This window comes from Myodes glareolus, chromosome 4 (genome assembly GCF_982192425.1).
Source record: "Myodes glareolus chromosome 4, mMyoGla1.1, whole genome shotgun sequence".
NCBI lineage: Eukaryota > Metazoa > Chordata > Mammalia > Rodentia > Cricetidae > Myodes > Myodes glareolus.
Window position 1 is genome coordinate 15,528,187 of NC_142029.1, and position 17,340 is coordinate 15,545,526.

The 17,340-nt window shown below is 53.5% G+C and overlaps 2 protein-coding genes across 2 annotated transcripts; one reads left to right on the plus strand and one right to left on the minus strand.

Annotated features, from left to right (window-relative positions):
• Positions 1 to 1,912: 1,912 nt before the first annotated feature.
• Apeh (acylaminoacyl-peptide hydrolase) lies at positions 1,913 to 11,364 on the plus strand. The gene is made up of 22 exons (XM_087905263.1): positions 1,913 to 2,045; positions 2,121 to 2,253; positions 2,740 to 2,866; positions 3,553 to 3,646; positions 3,732 to 3,807; positions 3,897 to 4,060; positions 4,221 to 4,358; positions 4,455 to 4,546; positions 4,623 to 4,663; positions 4,749 to 4,870; positions 5,366 to 5,426; positions 6,241 to 6,338; positions 7,086 to 7,137; positions 8,439 to 8,527; positions 8,884 to 9,022; positions 9,475 to 9,558; positions 9,638 to 9,718; positions 10,254 to 10,342; positions 10,437 to 10,627; positions 10,717 to 10,819; positions 10,908 to 11,014; positions 11,099 to 11,364. Exons 1-22 carry the CDS (start codon positions 2,034 to 2,036, stop codon positions 11,202 to 11,204), a joined length of 2,199 nt encoding a protein of 732 aa, XP_087761389.1. The 5' UTR covers positions 1,913 to 2,033; the 3' UTR covers positions 11,205 to 11,364.
• Positions 11,365 to 11,741: 377 nt separating this feature from the next.
• Positions 11,742 to 16,575, minus strand: Mst1 (macrophage stimulating 1). The gene is made up of 18 exons (XM_048424249.3): positions 16,447 to 16,575; positions 15,643 to 15,790; positions 15,449 to 15,561; positions 15,239 to 15,353; positions 15,025 to 15,161; positions 14,825 to 14,945; positions 14,619 to 14,737; positions 14,260 to 14,455; positions 13,969 to 14,099; positions 13,779 to 13,881; positions 13,529 to 13,665; positions 13,410 to 13,445; positions 13,217 to 13,325; positions 12,849 to 12,926; positions 12,533 to 12,679; positions 12,346 to 12,452; positions 12,112 to 12,251; positions 11,742 to 11,971 (listed from the first exon to the last, which is right to left on the minus strand). Exons 1-18 carry the CDS (start codon positions 16,502 to 16,504, stop codon positions 11,810 to 11,812), a joined length of 2,157 nt encoding a protein of 718 aa, XP_048280206.2. The 5' UTR covers positions 16,505 to 16,575; the 3' UTR covers positions 11,742 to 11,809.
• Between the last annotated feature and the right edge of the window lie 765 nt (positions 16,576 to 17,340).

The following is a 17,340-nucleotide window of genomic DNA, read 5'->3' on the forward strand; positions in this document are numbered from 1 at the left end:
GGAGGGACAGATCTAATCAACTGAAACTCCTTGGAGATGCCATCTCTGTCTCCCTGGGTGCCAGTACCTTGCTACCATATGCACCAGGTGGCACCGGAGAGCCATAGAAGTCGTGAGATACTGTGTGTGTAAGCACGTGTACATGAATGTGTGTGTGTGTGTGTGCGTGCGTGTGTGTGCGTGCACGAGACTTGTTCAGTCTCTGGGGTCAATCAGCTCCTCTCCAAGTGTGGAACCCTGGAGAGTAGTGGCCATCTACATTTCCCCTGTAGCTTCCATGTCTTGTTTTTGCTTTTCCTTCCCTCTCTCTTCTTCTCTCCTTCTTTATTTGAGGGGGAGGAGTGCTGTACAAAGTCAAACCAACAAGTTTACAGCTGTAAGTGCAATGACCCGAGTCCTCCACATGACCTTGTGAATTGTGTGCCGTCCTCCTGTGCTCTGTGAGAACTCGTGGTACTTCAGTGTCCCTCCCCTGTATTGTGACAAGGTATTTCTGTGGTATCAGAATAAAAGGACTTGATATAAACAACCTCCAGACTGTCTTTGGGATGATTTCTAAAGTGGGAATACTTAGCCAAACAAGCTAATACCCAAATTTGTCAGATATTCTCCACGGTTAAAGAAAAAAGTGGAAAAGAGCCCAGTTTCAGAAGTGTTGATACAACTGGGACTGAGAACACACCAAGCCATTTAAAAATGACCCTACTTGAAGGTGCAAAGGTCAGTTCAAAGCCGATGCCATCCCACGGGGCATTTTCAGGATCCTGAGTCTCAGGAGCTAGATATGCAAGTGCTGCCCCCTGGTGCTCCCAAGCAAACTTTACATCTGCCTGCCTTTTCCAACCTCAGAATTTTTTTTCCACGGCTGAGAGATCTTAGTTCCACACAGTCAAGAATAGTTCAAGCTAAGTGTAGTGGCCCACACCTTTAATCCCAGCATTTGGGAGGCAGAGGCAGGTGGGTCTCTGTGAGTTCGAAGCCAGAACTATGTAGAGAAACTAAGAATCACTAGAGAATAAGAAACAGAGATAAAAAAGAATACCAATTTTGCTTTGGGTAAGAAGGAAAGCCCTCATTCAAGGGGATCCAGAGTTGGTTTAAAAGATCAGACCGGTCGGTCCAAGCTATATGGAGGAGGGGAGATACCTACTGCTGCCCAACCCTCTGTTGTCACCTAAGTCAACCTAGTCCTGTGTCGGAGACTGCCTGTCTAGGCTCTTCCCACAGCATGCTTGCTGCTCTGACGTGTAGCCTGACCCCACCAGGACCTTTTGTGCTAGGCTGAGACCCAGCATGCTCACGATTCGCAGCAATGAGTTACTGAGAAGGGCGGGTTAAGGCTGTGGAAACAGATAACTTTCTGGCAAGTCTGGTCATCGATAAGCCGGGGCAGCACACTCTCTCTGAGAGTTTAGCATTGCCCTTCTCTGCCCGGCGCCCCAGGGCTTCCCGGGAACCTGCCTTTTTTTCCTGCTAACTGCCTAGACTACACTAGATGGGGCGAGAACTCATAATCAGCCCTAGAGCTAAAGGAAGCCGTGCGGGTACCCCGCCCGCAACGTTACAGGTTCCACGGACCCGCTAGTCTCAGTGTTTGGTTCCCACCCTTCTCCCCCTCATCCTTAAGCCACATTGGCGTTACTCTGAACCCCGCCCTTCGAATTCTCGGGGCTTGTTCTCAGACTTGGCAGCCTTCTGCTCACAATCGGTCTTCCTCCGCTCTTCCCAGACCTCGCCTATCCCCGGACACCGGCTCTTGCATTCCGCTGCCACGCGTCCGCTCTCACTTCTCGGGTACCTTCTCTAAAAAGCCCAGGACTCGATTCACAGATTCCGCCTCTCACTTGCCTAGTCTATTTTCACTACTTTACCGCCCCGCCCCTACGGGCGGCTCCTTCATAGGTTCCGCCCTCCCTCCGAGTGGCCCTGCCTGTCCCTGGTCGCCTTCGGGCATAGCGGAAACGGGGGGCCGCCGTAGGCCCCGCCCCCTAAGCCTCACTTCCGGGCCTTAGCTGCTACTGAAAAGAAGGGCTATGGAGCGTCAGGTGAGGGCTCGACCCGCGGCCCCCGTGGCCTCCGTAGCCCGGGCCGAGCCTGACCCTGGTGTGTCCCCTGCGCAGGTGCTGCTGAGTGAGCCCCAGGAGGCGGCAGCGCTGTACCGGGGCCTTAGCCGCCAGCCTACGCTGAGCGCCGCCTGCCTGGGCCCGGAGGTCACCACGCAGTATGGGGGCCTCTATCGGACTGTGCACACCGGTGTGTAGACCGAGGGAACTGGGTGGCGATGGGCAGTGCACCCAGATGGCGAGGTGGGGGAATGTGGAGGGCTCGCTGCTTGACGGCACACACGAGTACGGGGAGGAAACCGGGCCGTAGTTCCTGCGCACAGGTGTTTTGAGAACTGCATTGGCCTTACTGGTTAGCCACGCCCGTGAATGAGTTAAAGGTGTTGGAGTCAAATTCAGACTTGGGTGCCAGTGTGGACCTCACAGGGCTCTCCGGCCGGTACACGTGCTCTGCTGCCCTGGAAATTCCACAGTCGGTGGTCGGTCCGCAGTAGGTTCTCTCCAAGTGGCTGTCCGCTCAGGCTCTGGAAGCCTAGGCTTAGGTTATGTCAAGGGAAGCGTTGCCCAGGCTTTACTCAGGGTGTCTGGATACAGATTGGGTAAAGTAGACCTTGATCGGTGGGCAGTGACCCAAACTGGCCCAGACAAGTTGAGCACCCTCATGCCTCCCTTGCAGAATGGACTCAGAGGGACTTGGAACGAATGGAGACCATCCGATTCTGCCGCCAGTACCTAGTGTTCCATGATGGAGACTCGGTGGTGTTTGCCGGGCCTGCAGGCAACAGTGTGGAGACCCGGGGGGAGTAAGTGTGAAAGGAGGTTTGCAGACACGAGCACAGCCACCTGCCATGCCAGCCTTTCATAAATGCCCGCCATGTGTTCTTAGGGCATGGAGCCCTTTACCTATCCTCTGCAGGGACAACTTTGGGGAGCTTGAGGGGAGCAAAGAACCAGGTGCCTGCTCTTTGAGAGCTTGTTTGGTCTCTGGAGATAGGACTGCTAAATACTAGAAGCTCCTTCCAGACCAGCTTCTAGGTCCCTGGGAATCTGGAGCGAGTCAGGTCACCTAAGGAAGGGAAGCAAGGTCCGCTAGCTTGAGGCTGGAAGTGCTTCATGGGCTGGTGTAGGATCAGGGTCTCAGATTTACCTAGGAGGTAGCTAGGAGATAGTCTCCTGGCTGCCACCTCTGATCTTGCAACACCAGACCAATAACAGTTTATAAAGAAAGGAAGGGGCTGGGTGATGGTGGTGCACGCCTTTAATCCCAGCACTCTGTGAGCTCAAGGCCAGCCTGGTCTACAAGAGCTAGTTCCAGGACAGGCCCCAAAAGAGAAACCCTGTCTCGAAAAGCCAAAAAAGGAAGAAAGAAAGAAAGAAAGAAAGAAAGGAGAGAGAGAGGGTATCATCTAAGAGGTTGTAACCAGGAAAGGGGAAGCACAGGGCTATTTTGGGGTTTGGCGTAATCCTGACCTGCAACCCCGATACTCAGGCTGCTGAGCAGAGAGTCTCCTTCGGGCTCCATGAAAGCTGTGCTGCGCAAGGCTGGGGGCACAGCCCCAGGGGAGGAAAAACAGTTCCTGGAGGTGAGTCTGCAGGGATGAGGTGGCAGGCCGTAGGTCCCTTAGCCCCACAACTAAGGCAGCCAGCCTGATACCCAGGTGTCCTCAGGTCTGGGAGAAGAACCGGAAACTCAAGAGCTTCAACCTGTCAGCCCTGGAGAAACATGGGCCTGTTTATGAGGATGGTGAGGCCCCTGGCTGGTAAGCAGGCAGGGTGGGAAGATGGGGCAACCATAGCTTTGGGTTCCCCCTAATCGTCCCTCCCTGCATCCAGACTGCTTTGGCTGCCTTTCCTGGTCATACTCAGAGACACACTTGTTGTATGTGGCGGAGAAGAAGCGACCCAAGGCTGAGTCCTTCTTTCAAACCAAAGCCTTGGACGTCAGTGCCAGCGATGATGAGATGGCCAGGCCGAAGAAGCCAGACCAGGCCATCAAGGTGCTTGTGATGTGGCCAGGTCGTGAAGGCCCTGCCCAGCTGCCCTGCAACTCCGTATACTCCCCGCACTGCACCTAGTGGACCTGGGGAGGCTCTAGCTTCTAGGAGGCAGGGCAGGGTTCTGTAGACACTCTGAGCATCGAGTGTCCTCTCTTCTCAGGGGGATCAGTTTGTGTTTTACGAAGACTGGGGAGAAACCATGGTTTCCAAAAGCATTCCTGTGCTCTGCGTGCTGGACATTGAGAGTGGCAACATCTCAGTGCTCGAAGGCGTCCCTGAACACGTGTCCCCTGGACAGGTCAGCAGCAGGTTGACCTGTGCCCCTCCTGTAGTTGGGATGCCCTGCTTGAGCAAGTACTCCTTGCTTATCCCTCCCTTGTGGTCTTGTTTACAGGCTTTCTGGGCCCCTGGAGACACAGGTGTGGTGTTTGTGGGCTGGTGGCATGAGCCCTTCCGGCTAGGTGTCCGCTTCTGCACCAATCGCAGGTGAGGAAGTGGGGCAGGGCAGAGGGTCCTACAGTCCATCCGACCACGGAGCTGAGTGTCTTTCTGACCATTCCAGATCAGCCTTGTACTATGTGGACCTGAGCGGGGGAAAGTGTGGTGAGTGACTGGTACCCACATGTGCTTTCCTGACATGCGTTAGCCTTTCCCATCTGTATGATGCTCATATTTCTGTGTGGCCTAGAACTACTCTCGGATGATTCACTGGCTGTTTGTTCTCCGCGGCTGAGCCCAGACCAGTGTCGCATCGTCTACCTGCAGTATCCATCTCTACTCCCTCATCACCAGTGTGGCCAGCTCTGCCTGGTGAGCTGGAGGTGGATGGCGGTAGAAGGGTGGTTAGCTTCTTGCGGGGGGATGCGAGGCAAAGGACCAGCATCATCTCCCCCTCAGGGTCCTCTCCTGGCCTCATTGTATTAGTGGCCTGACTTTTCAAGGTAGGACCAGAGGCTTGAGTACTCTGAGGGCTCACTACCTCAAGAGTGTCCTACAACTACAGAGATGTTTGTTAGTTCCCATCCACAAGTACCAGGCTCTCTAAGGAACTAGGACATGGTGTTGAGGGGGGGCTTACACAGTCCCAGTCCCTGCCCAAGGAGAGCCCTGGGTGTCTGGTGGAAGCCCAAGGGACATACCTATCTGAGATCCTTGTGGGCATCTGATCCAGGCTAACATAAAGGAGATATATCAGCCCCAGCACTCCCCAAGGGTATCCAAAGTTGCATTTGAAAGGGATATATACAGTGCTCTGTGCCCTGAGATCCGTGCTCTGGTGAGTTTGATCATTGTGTTCTCTTGCAGTATGACTGGTACACCAAGGTCACTTCAGTGGTGGTGGACATTGTACCTCGGCAGCTGGGAGGTGAGGAGTGCCTGGCAGGGGAAATCAGTAAAGCGTATAGTTCTGCTGTCTGTTCCTCCTCCTCCTTGCTAGTCCAGCTGTGTGCCCAGCCCCCGCTATGGGTAATAGAAAGTTGAAGACCAAAACTGAGATCATAGCAGCCCGAGCTGGGTTGGGATGAGTCTCAGAAAGAGTACAAGATTGAAATGTTATGCCTGAGAAGCACTGGGCTGAGGGTTTTCTCTGTTACTCTGTGTTCCACCCTGGCAGCCTTTGTCCAGGCTCAGTCAGCTGCTCCTCTGAGGTGGCTCCTGGCTAAGAGGCAGAAGATCAGGTGTTTGCAGCTCTGCTTGCTACCCTAGGTCATCTCAAGGGTATCGGGATGAAAGTTTTGTTTTCTCAAGCTACCCAGAAAGTTCCAAGAATCTAGTGGGCAGGTCCAGTGGACAAAGTTGATCTCCACCTCTGAACAAGATTATAGTGAAGGGTAGGGCTATTGAGATCCTGTGCCAGCTGCTGTACCCAGCGCTAGTGGACAAACACGTGTTACCTTAGTGTTAAAGCACTTCATGTTGCCAGAGCCCCAAAGGGAACAGCATCCATGTTTGTCTCAGAGGCGTGTCAGCTCTGCCTCCTCAGGCCCTCAGAAGTCTTTCCCCCTTCCCATTCCACCTCCTACTCACTAAACTCTTATTGTAAAGGTACCCTCATGTATGAGGCTATTATTCTACCACGAATTTCAGGGGTCCTGGGTAAATTCCCCAACATCATACTCTTGATCCCACTCCCCAAACTTCCACTCTCTGATGCAGCCCAAGCCCCTGTGTCTTTGCAGAGGACTTCTCTGGGATCTACTGCAGTCTTCTGCCTTTGGGATGCTGGTCAGCCGACAGCCGGAGAGTGGTCTTTGACTCAGCACAGCGCAGCCGGCAGGTGAGAGCCCCTGATTATGTTGAGAGGTAAGATCAGCATTTGCCCTATGATTGTTGGCCAAGGAGTCCAGGACCTCGGGCAGAGTGAGTACTTTCGCCTACAAGAATGCCTAGTCCCGGGGCTGGAGAGATGGCTCAGCGGTTAAGAGCACTGACTGTTCTTCCAGAAGACCTGGGTTCAGTTCCCAGCACCCACATGGCAGCTCACAACTGTCTGTAACTCCAAGACCAGCCAAACATGCAGGCAAAACACCAATGCACCATAAAATAAAAATAAATAAATTAAAAAAAAAAAAAAGAATGCCTAGTCCCAGTCTTACTGGCCCCTTCAAGCCTTTTCAGCCTCCTGCTGGGCTTGCTTTTCCTTGAGGGGACCAGATGTCATGGTGCCCCACAGCAGCACCGTAGGCCAGTTTTCCTGGTGGAAAACCTGGGGCTGTCTCTGAGGTAGGTCCCTAAACACTGTAAGACCAGGTGTTGGGTGAGTGAAGGTGCCCATAGTGTGCCATGGTCTTCTGGATGTGATGTCATTGTGCTCACATCCTCAAGTAGGGCTCAGTGGTGTTCCTGCACCTCGCTGTAAGTTATGAAGGAACTGAGATTTGAATCTCAATCCAGGCTGCTCCCTGGCACACAGAGTAGCCTTCACCATAGGCCAAAGTGTCCCTAAGATAGTAGAAAGAAAATAGGGATAGGACCCATAGGGCTGTTGAATGTAGTGCTATGTGTGGTCTCCCCTCTGTTTAAGGACCTGTTTGCTGTGGACACCCAGACGGGCAGTGTTACCTCCCTGACAGCTGGTGAGCAGACTTCTGCAGGAGGGGCGATGGCAGGATGGTGGATGGGTTAGGAGTGGGGGCCGCGGTGGCCCTCTCCGTCATTCTTAGCACTCTCCGTCATGCTTAGCACTGTCCCCCAGCCTTTAGGATCTAAGGGGCAACACTGCCACCTTTGCTCCACTTGCCTTCCTATGCCCTGGCTCCATAGTCCCCCTACCCAAAAGTCTGCACACTTTCCTTGCCAAGTGTCAGTCATCCACCTCCTTCCCAAACCTTGGAGAAACCTTTGTTGATTTAGTTGGCTTTATTCCCTCACTTGCCCACACATAAGCCTGTTGTGCCTCTGAACTGGTTTTTGAGTTCTCCACCTGTTCTGACCCTCCACACTCCTCCAGAAAGGTGCTGTGTCAGTTAGGGCTTCTGTTGCCGTGAAGAGACACTATAACCATAACAACTCTCCGCCCCGCGCCCCCCCCCCCCCCCCCCCGCAGGGTTTCTCTGTGTAACAGTCCTAGCTGTCCTGGAATTCAGTTTGTAGGCTAGGCTGTCTTAACAGAACTCACAGAGCTCCGCCTGCATCTGCCTCCCAAGTGCTGGGATTAAAGGCATGCACCATCATTACTTAGCACCATGGCAATTCTTAATAAGGAAAACATTTCTTTGGAGCTGGCTGGCTTATAGTTCAGAGGTTTAGTCCATTATCGTCACAGTGGGAAGCAAGGCAGCGCTCAGGCAGACATGGTGCTGGAGAATGAGCCCAGAGTTGTGCATCTAGATCTGCAGGCAGCAGGAGGAGAGAGACACTGGGCCTGACCTGAGCTTCTGAAACCTCAAAGCCCACCCCCAGTGACATACTTCCTCCAACTAGGCCACAGATACCTCCAACAAGGCCACATCTCTTAATAGTGAACCTATGGGGCCATGGATGTCAAAGTTTGTTCTAGTTCTGTCTCTGGGTTGGGACATAGCTCCCTGCTAGGACATTTGTATAGTGCACACAGGTTCTGTTGTGCATAAGTGAAGAAGTGAGTAGGTAAACCTTAGACCCCGCTGTCTGTCCCCTTCCCCGACCCTGCTTTGGGCTGGGCTGCCATCCTTTCTGCACCGCAGCCGTTGGAGTGGGTAGAGTACTTTGGTAGTTTTCTGTGTCCCTAGGTCTGGCAGTTCCTGAGCACAGCCAGTGTCTGTTAGACAAGCAAGGGATTGAACAGGAGGCTTACCCAGGGCATGTGCAGTTAGGTGTTCAGAGGAAGAGGTCTCAGGGTTGAAGGTACCAATGTGGACCCCCCTGCCAGGCACTTACTATCATCTGCTTCCTCTAGGGGGCTCAGGTGGGAGCTGGAAGCTGCTTACGATTGATCGGGACCTTATGGTGGCCCAGTTCTCCACGCCTAACCTACCCCCAAGCCTGGTGAGTATTAGTGAATTCCAGGCTAGAAGACAGGAGCTGTGAGCTTTCAGGCCTTAGAAATGAGTGCAAAGGCTGACCATGGCTGGTCAGCGTGTAGAAAGGTAGAGACTGGGATCCACCTTAGCCCTGGGGTTCACTGAGCACAGCACTTGTGAGTAGGAGCCAGGTGCTATCGTTTGTACTGTCCTGAACAAGATGACGACAGAAGAACCTAAAGCCAAGAAACATGGCAGTGGTAAGAAATGGTTCATATGTGGGTGTATATTGGTATGCCACTCACAGAAATCTATGCTGTGCCCTTTGGAGATGCGTTCCTGAGAGCTGGCCACCTGTGACATTTTCCTTCCCGTTGGCAGAAAGTTGGGTTCCTGCCTCCTACTGGGAAGGAACAGTCTGTGTCGTGGGTGTCCCTAGAGGAGGCTGAACCCATTCCTGACATCCACTGGGGCATCCGTGTGCTACATCCACCTCCAGACCAAGAGAATGTGCAATATGGTGAGCTGGGCCAACAGTAGACAAGCACCACGTCCAGGTCCCCAGCACACAGCATGTGGTGACCCCTCCGAGCTCACATTTTAGGGTTTCTAGGTTTTTCCTCCAAACATTTTCTGTTCTTATGTTCATGGCGAGTAGCAGCCAGAGAGCTGAGTGCCTGCTGTGGTAACCACCACCAGGTCCTGCCAGGGCATAGCCTCTGTGGTAAGAAAACAAAGGCCCAAAGAAAATAGGCCACACACAAGGCTTACGTGACTATGCCAGAATGCGATCTTTTCAGATGTCAGGCTCTGACTAGGCAGAAAGAGCAGAAGCCTTGGGAGTTCATGTGTCATGGTGTCAGCTACCTTGGCCTGTTTCTCTTGATCAGACTCATGCTATGGGGCCTTAGCTGGGGAAGAAACCCTTGAGAAGTAGCACTGGTCTTACTAATTACTGCCTTCTCCCTGCAGCTGACCTTGACTTTGAAGCAATCCTTCTGCAGCCCAGCAACCCTCCAGATAAGACCCAGGTACCCATGGTGGTCATGCCTCACGGTAGGTATCTACCTGAGAGCCCTCGCCTTCCTAACACCCCTCCTAGCTGGCCCATTCATCCTCTTTTTTCTTTCTGCAGGGGGACCCCATTCATCCTTTGTCACTGCCTGGATGCTGTTCCCAGCCATGCTTTGCAAGATGGGCTTTGCAGTGCTACTGGGTAAGAAAGGAGCTGCAATTTCAGTAGGGCTCAGTGCGGTGAAGAGGCAGCCTTGGGTTGTATATACCCCATGGCTGGGTCTGGTCATTAGGCTCTTCTCTAGTTCTTTCTTTAGAAGCCCACTAGGGCTGGGCGTGGTGGCGCACGCCTTTAACCCCAGCACTCAAGACACAGAGGCAGGCAGATCTCTGAGTTTGAGGCCAGCCAGAACGGAGTGAGTTCTAGGACAGCCAGGGATACACAGGGAAATCCTGTAATCCTGTCTTGAAAAAAGAAAAAGGAAACTGCCACAAAAAAAAAAAAAAAGGAAAGAAAGAAAGAAAAAAAAGAAGAAGAAGTTGCTGTGACCCAGCCTCTCTCTCTGTAACCCGGGGATCATGAGGATTACTTAAGGCTTCCATGGAAAGAATGCTGTGGACTCTCTCTTGACTGCTTCCCCTTGGCAGCCTGTGATGCCCCTGGTTCTCAGGCCTGCTTCACTGATCCATGAAATGGGGTCCAGAGGGCTAAGAAAACTCTTGTCTCCTACTTTCAGTGAACTACCGTGGCTCCACTGGCTTTGGCCAAGACAACATCCTTTCTCTCCCAGGCAATGTGGGCCACCAGGATGTGAAGGATGTCCAGGTAGCGGGGTGCTGGGGCTCCTGACAGGGAGGGTGGATTCCTGGCTCTGTTGCTGACAGGAAGCTGGCTGCAGTGTCCTCTGCCTACCCTTTAGTTTGCAGTGGAGCAGGTGCTCCAGGAGGAACACTTTGATGCAAGCCGTGTGGCCCTTATGGGTGGTTCCCATGGTGGGTTCCTCTCCTGCCACCTGATTGGTCAGTACCCAGAGACCTACAGTGCCTGTATAGCCCGGAATCCTGTGATCAACATTGCCTCCATGATGGGCTCCACTGACATCCCTGATTGGTGAGTGGGTATCAAAGGTCCTTGCCCTTTCTTCCACCCCCAAATTCTCATGGAGATCCTGCAGTCTGCATGAGCTTGGCCTTTTATAGGTGTGTGGTGGAGACTGGCTTCCGTTATAGCAATGACTGCCTGCCAGATCTGAATGTGTGGAAGGAGATGCTGGATAAATCACCCATCAAGTACATCCCTCAGGTACCCAGGTCCCCTTCTCCGTGTACCATCCAAACATCCAGAATCCAGAGCTCGGCTCACCACAGCTCCTTGCTCCCCATACACCTAGGTAAAGACACCAGTGTTACTGATGCTGGGCCAGGAGGACCGACGTGTACCCTTCAAGCAGGGTATGGAGTATTACCGTGCCCTCAAGGCCCGGAATGTGCCTGTTAGGTGAGTGTCAGAGGACAGTCCTGGCAGCGTGTGGCAGGTAAGCAGGACAGGACCCTCCATCCTCATGTGTTGCTGCTCACACAGGCTCCTGCTCTATCCGAAAAGTACCCACGCGCTATCAGAGGTGGAGGTGGAGTCAGACAGCTTCATGAACACTGTGCTTTGGCTGCACACACACTTGGGCAGCTGAAGCTCTACCGTTCTGCGGGAACTGGCCAGTTCATCTCGCACTTTGCTCTTGGTAAACTCCAGGATCTGGCAGAACAACCAAGAGGCTTACTGGGCTCCGGACTCTGGATGAGTGGGCAGAGGAGTATGGACTCCATAGTCATAATAAATGAGGACACAGAGCCTGGTTTGTGCTGGTACTTTGTACCAAGCCATCCCCAACCCCAGACCTCACCCTGGGGGTCAGAAACCCTTGGCCTTGGGTCTGACATCCACAGTGGATTCATGGCTGTCATCCGTCCTGGCCAGCCGGGACTGGTGCAGACAACACAGCTCTCTCTGCTGTAGTCCCGGCTATCGGAAAACGCTCTGCATTATCCTTCATTCCCAGAAGTGCCTCTGGGATGTGAGTGACACCCCGCCCATCCACAGTACACACATTTTGAAGTTTTTCCAGGATCAGAACCCCTGACCAGGTCTGTGCTGGTCCTAACCCCCCCTCCCCCCACTGCAAGGAGTCACCAGCTCATTCCATAGAAACAGAGACTATGAAGCGTGCTCTGGACAGAGAGAAAGGTTGTTTTATATTTGAGAAGTCTTGTCATCCCTAAGGGATCAAAACCAGGCCTACTCCAGCTGTATGACTTTGTTAATCCAGTCTACAAATACCGACACACGGGTGAAGATAGCTGGCCAGCGGGGCCGTGCACACACTCTGTTAGGGATTATGAGTCCCTCTAGGACCCAGCAGTTGTGGGTATAGCAGGCAAGTGGTCCCCCGTAGTCACCCTGGCAGGTAGGAGAACTGGTGAGGGCTCTGGACTTTGGCAGTGACTAGCCTCCCCTCAGCTCCCATCTTCTTAGTAATCAAGTAGTACAATTCCAGCTCCCAAACCCTTCCCAGCCTGGCCCAGGGGCTCTGCACTGACCTCACAGGCCCCTGTGGGGACCAGCAATCCCTCAGTGCACATCTCACTCTCTTGTACTTGCCCTCGGTGCTTCACGTTACATTCTTGATTGGAGATGACCTTCATCGAGGCCACATGAAGGACTGTGTTATTGCTTGTACCTGGAGTGAAGAAGATGGTAAGGAGAGGCCCCCTCAGTCAAAACCAGTGCTGGGCTGCCCAGCCTGGAATAATCCGTCTATGCACTGTGCTTACCTTTGGATTCACCCCAGCCTGCAATCTCACACTTGGTTCCTGGAGGTACCACATACTGCTCAGGAGGCAGACAAATCCGGGCCACATGATGGTTCAAAGTCACAGGTCTTTATCAGGAATGGGGATATTCAGTACCTGTAATCACAGGGCCAGCCCCACCTCGCACCCTCTCGACTTGTCTACCTACCTCTCCAGCTTGAGCAGAACAAGCTGGGAGCCTGCAGGTCCACAAACTGTCCTGGCCACTGGGACCTTCTGCAGGTTTGCCTCTCCAGGCTGTGGGTTTTGGTTGATCGTACCCAACCATACCTCGTATCCTGTGAGAGGCTCATGGCTGGGAGAAAGATACTCTGCTAGACCATTCTTGACTCCTAGTGAGCTCTCCCAACAGCTTTGCTTGTTGGCTTTTCTGGGGAAAGTGGCTGGGGTGGTGGGGCAATGGCAGGAAGAGGTGGAATGAAGTAAGCTGGGAGACCCAGTCCTTAAGCCCAAGGGAGGCTCACCATGACCAGACGCATTGCCGAGCGGTCAGTACCCACTGCTCCTTCACTAGGGACCCGCCACAGAAATGCTGGCCCTGTCTAGAGGAGTAGATTAGAAGCAACAGTGAGTCCTGGAACACATACTAGACCTGTCATGTTGGCAAGGACCTCTGGGTGCAGATCAATCCTCTCCTGGTACAACCCCATCGTTTACAGCTTCAGGCCCTTTTTTTATTTTTATTTTTTGACATAACATTTTACTTTTAAAAAATCTGTATTTAAAAACTGTTGAGCCTGTAAATTATCTTTTTTTTAAAAAAAAATTCATTTTACATTCCAACCACAGTTCTCTCTCACCCCTCCCCTTCCTCCTCAACTCCTTTCCTCACCTGTTCCTCAAGCTGACTGTCCATGGTGAGGTCCCAGGATGGCCCCCCACCACACGAAGTTTGTTGCTCTTGTCAAGTCTCTTGCCACACTTGTCAAACTGCACTTGGTCTGGGGTACGGACGGGGCGGGATAAAATCTTAAGTGCGGGTCAGGGTCAAAGAAGCTGTACCCACAACTGGCCCAAGCCTGTACCTGGGGGGTCCAGGATGGATGGTGGCTGGTCATCATCTATAAGACCAAGTTCATTCAGGTTAAGGGAGCCAGTCTTTGGAGGTGAAGCCAAGCCAAGGGGAAGCGCCTTCAACACTCACCACAGCGTTGTAGGGCACAGTAGTCAAACAGGGTCACTGGATCCAAAGTATAGCACCAGGGCCCATGGCTATCTCCGTCTGGGTTCCGGCAGAAGTTGGCCTCCAATCCTGCCTGCGGTGCTGAGGTGGGTGTGAATCTAGGGATTGGTCCATAGCAGGCCAGTCAGATCCTCTTCGGGCTCACACATGAGAAGCCGAGGCATTTTCCCCTAGAGTTAGGGTCCAGTCTAGGTTGTGGGCTCACACTCACTGCGGCTTGTGTGGTGTCTCCGCGGACCAGTGTTGGCACTGAACACCCTTGCGGGTCTTGCTGACCGAGCCGCGATACTGTTCACCTGAGCCGTGGTAGCAGCCTGTGTTGGGCAGGCAAGGGCAGCGGTCAGCCCCAGGGTCGGTTCCCGGTTCCTGCCCTGGCACTGTACCTCCTGCCCCAGCCTCACCCTCTGGCACCACTTCCTCTGTACAGCGCGGGATCTGGTAGCAAAACGCCACTCGCAAACCAGGTCGAGATGTGAAGCACCAAGGCGCCTCGGAGCCATCAGGATTCCGGCAGAAATTCTCCCTAAGGTCCCTGAGCAGGCACTTCCCTTATAGTGGATGGAGGCCCACCTAGCCCGCCAGCCAACCCACAGCAGACTGGAACCGGCTGACTCCGCCCCCAGGTCGCACCTTCCCATAAGCTCCGCTCCCACCCACAGGCTCACTCTCCTTGCTCAAATCTGTCACCTCACTTGCAAGCATATTTCTCCGGCACAAAGCGGTGCTGGTGTGGGCTCTGTGCATCCCACCGCTGGCAGGGCACACCCGCAGAAGTGGTGTTGATTGTGCCTCGATAGTCTTCGCCTTTCCCGCGGAAGCAGTTAAAAGTCTTGCCCTTGTTGCGCCGGTGTGACTTGGATGCTTTGGTGGTCAGTGGCAGGTTGGGCCCTGTCCGAAAGCTGCAATTGGAGCTACGCTTGCCTGGCTAGGGTGTCTGGTACTCGGAAGGCTGTGCTCTCTACACATGTTTAACTTTTGGTACCTCCTCCCGTTGAGCCGCACCTGCCAGTTTTTGCCAACTTCCCTCCTAGGCCCTGTCCCTGCAGCCTACCGCAACTGGGAAGGTCGCAGAATTCTCGTTCGATATTCGGGTCTGTGGTGTAGCACCAGGGACGCTCAGATCCGTCCGGATTACGGCAATAGTTGTCGTTCAGAGCTTTGTCGAGAAACCTGGGGGTAGTAACAAGACTCTGGGACTCAGGCCCTTCCGCAGTAGGGCTGAGACCCATCCTCAGCATAAGGATTCTGCCCACATACTTGTCAGGCCGGAAAGGGTGCGAGTGAGGGTGTTGCAGGTCCCAGCGTTGACACTCGCGACCCGACTCTGTAACGTCTACCTGGCCACGGTAATCCTCGCCATTGCACCAAACGCAAACAGCTGTAAACATAGGGCCAGTGTGTTTCTGGGTGGGAGCAGGCCTGCCTCTCCCTCCCTAGTCTTGACCCCAGCTGCTTACCGTCCCTGCAGGACTTGATGCCGCAGGTTTGGAACCGCACGCTGCCGCTTGTTGTGTAGCACCAGGGACCTCTAGAGTCCCTGTCAGGATTTCGGCAGAAGTTCTCTTCCAGGCCATTCTTTGGTGTGGGCCTATACCTGTAGCCAGAGAATCTCACTGCATTGCATGCTGGGGGAAGTCAGCCTCAGGTCTAGCAACAATGAATCTGTCTCACTTGTGGTCATTGGGAAACCTGCGGTTCCAGGCTTGGCAGGGCAGGCCATCAACTGTCCTGGCCACAGTGCCTCGGTAGCTGACCCCGTTGTCCATAATGCAGGTTCGTACATAGTCTGGAAGCAGGAGAGGGAAGATAAGCAGGGGCCGAGGCTTCACTCCTCCCCCCCCCCCCCCATTGCTCACCCTGCTTCACCTCACTCTTACTTGCCTTTCTTCTGGAAAAGATCACACAGACTTGACTGGTGGAGCTGTGTGTGGGGCGAGTGCTCAGTCCACGGAAGCAACTGGCAACCATGGCTACTCAGGTTGTAGTGGAAGGCTCTGGGGAGCAGCAGACACAAGCTTAACGGGTAACCCAGAGTCTCATATCCTCATCTGTAGCTAGACGATTTAGCCACTCACCGACAGTCCAGAAGGGGCCCACAGCGCCTTGCACACTCCTCAGCATCTGCCACATCCTCCTGCCATGGTCCTGGCACCACTGTATGCAGGAGGTTCTTTAACTCCATGCCCCGGAGCAGCTGGAAGTCATTCAGTGGTGAGCGCTGCCCTGTGGGATGGGCATAGGGAAATGACCGGCATATCAGTACATGTATCGTAACACGTCCCATGTTTTATTCATTTAGGGTCTTTTGTGTGGACCTTGTGTATATTTTCAAGGGCCAACCTAACCCCCCCGCCATATCCATTGAGTTGGGGAGGCAGGCCCGGACACAGTGGTTATAACTAGTCTGTTAAGCCTGGCACGGAGCTCAGGTCTAATGCATTTACTCCATGAGAATTTGGGTGGTGGTGCTTGCCCTCTGACACTTGCCTGACGCATCCCCCAAATGACAATGATTGTACTCAAAGTGAAGATACTATCTAGGTAAGACTGCATTTCCAGCATTCTGACTCACAAGTCTGGGCTCCCATCGGTGTGAGTGTCAAGGCTTATGTTAGCTACAGGTTAGGCCGAGGAGCCACGCCTTCTGTGTCAGCTAGTCTTTGTGGTCCCAGGACTGTCTCATTGTTTCAGCATGCCTTCTAGTGGAGGCCTGAGCAGACAGTGTAGATTTGAATTCCCAGGCCTTCTCAGCTCTGCTCAGCAGGCCAAGGTCACTAATCCCTGCCCAACAGAAAAGTAAACTCTTGACAAGAATAGTCATAGGGGCCTGAGGCGGACTCTCCAAAAGGCAAACAGGGATCAGGGTGGGCAACACTCACCAAGAGCCCTCGGACACTGTGTCAGAAGCAGCAAAAGGGGAAACCACTCCATACTCATAGCTGGAGGCTGCACTGTGACCCACCACAGCCCTATCCCGGAAATTGTGAAATGTGTCCCTAGAGGATTGGGTGACTCTGGCTCCACACCCCCTCTCTGAACCTGCTTGGGCTTGACTGACACTAGGTGATCATTGCTAGGTGGGGGTCAGGCCTCAGGCCTTTGGGTCAAGTGCACTGGCCTTTTTAATGCAGCTAGATTCCTAAGAGTCCTTTCCATTTAGTAGACAGGAGGGTTCTGTGAGGACACAGTGGGCATCCCTGAGGCAGAGCCCCCCCCACACACACCCTATGCAGTCACCACCACAGCCAAGAGTACTCCATTGGTCCCTTAGGTAGCTTGTTGTCACTGCATCTGCTCCAGGAACTGCGCTGAAGTCCGGTGCCTGCCTCCCTACAGAGGTCCTGCACATCCCAGTAGTCCGACCATGCAGGTGATTACGTTTCCAAAGTTAAACACTGAATTTTCCAGTTACACTGTCACATTTCGAGAGTTCAGGGACTACAGTGGCTGTACTAGACTGTGAGGCACAGGTGTGCCCCCCATTATCACCGCTGTCACGCCCATGTGCCTAAAGACCCTACTAGCAGGAGCTGCCAAGATTTCCCAGCCCCTGTAGTATACTTTTCCGGCCTCAGTTTCTCCCTGTAAAGTGAGGAACACCGTTTCTCAACCCTAACGCTGCCTCTCCCCGTCCAAAGGGCCTTATCAGCTGAGTCCCAGCTGTAGGCTGGCCAGCCCACACCCCTAGCAGCAGATCCTGGGAAGCGCGCTGCCTGTCAGAAGTGTCATTCCAGGTAAGGTAAGCAAAGCCTCTCATTGGATCTGGTGCAGGG

Excerpts from the sequence above, each read along its gene's own strand:
- Apeh (XM_087905263.1), top strand. Across the intron at positions 9,023-9,474 it reads CCAAGAGAATGTGCAATATG|CTGACCTTGACTTTGAAGCA; the intron begins GTGAGCTGGGCC and ends TTCTCCCTGCAG. Across the intron at positions 10,820-10,907 it reads CCATCAAGTACATCCCTCAG|GTAAAGACACCAGTGTTACT; the intron begins GTACCCAGGTCC and ends CCATACACCTAG.
- Mst1 (XM_048424249.3), bottom strand. The coding sequence starts at position 16,504 with ATGAGTATGGAGTGGTTTCCCCTTTTGCTGCTTCTGACACAGTGTCCG. Across the intron at positions 15,562-15,642 it reads GGGCCCCTTCTGGACTGTCG|AGCCTTCCACTACAACCTGA; the intron begins GTGAGTGGCTAA and ends GCTGCTCCCCAG. Across the intron at positions 12,453-12,532 it reads GTTCTGCTCAAGCTGGAGAG|ACCTGTGACTTTGAACCATC; the intron begins GTAGGTAGACAA and ends TTCCTGATAAAG.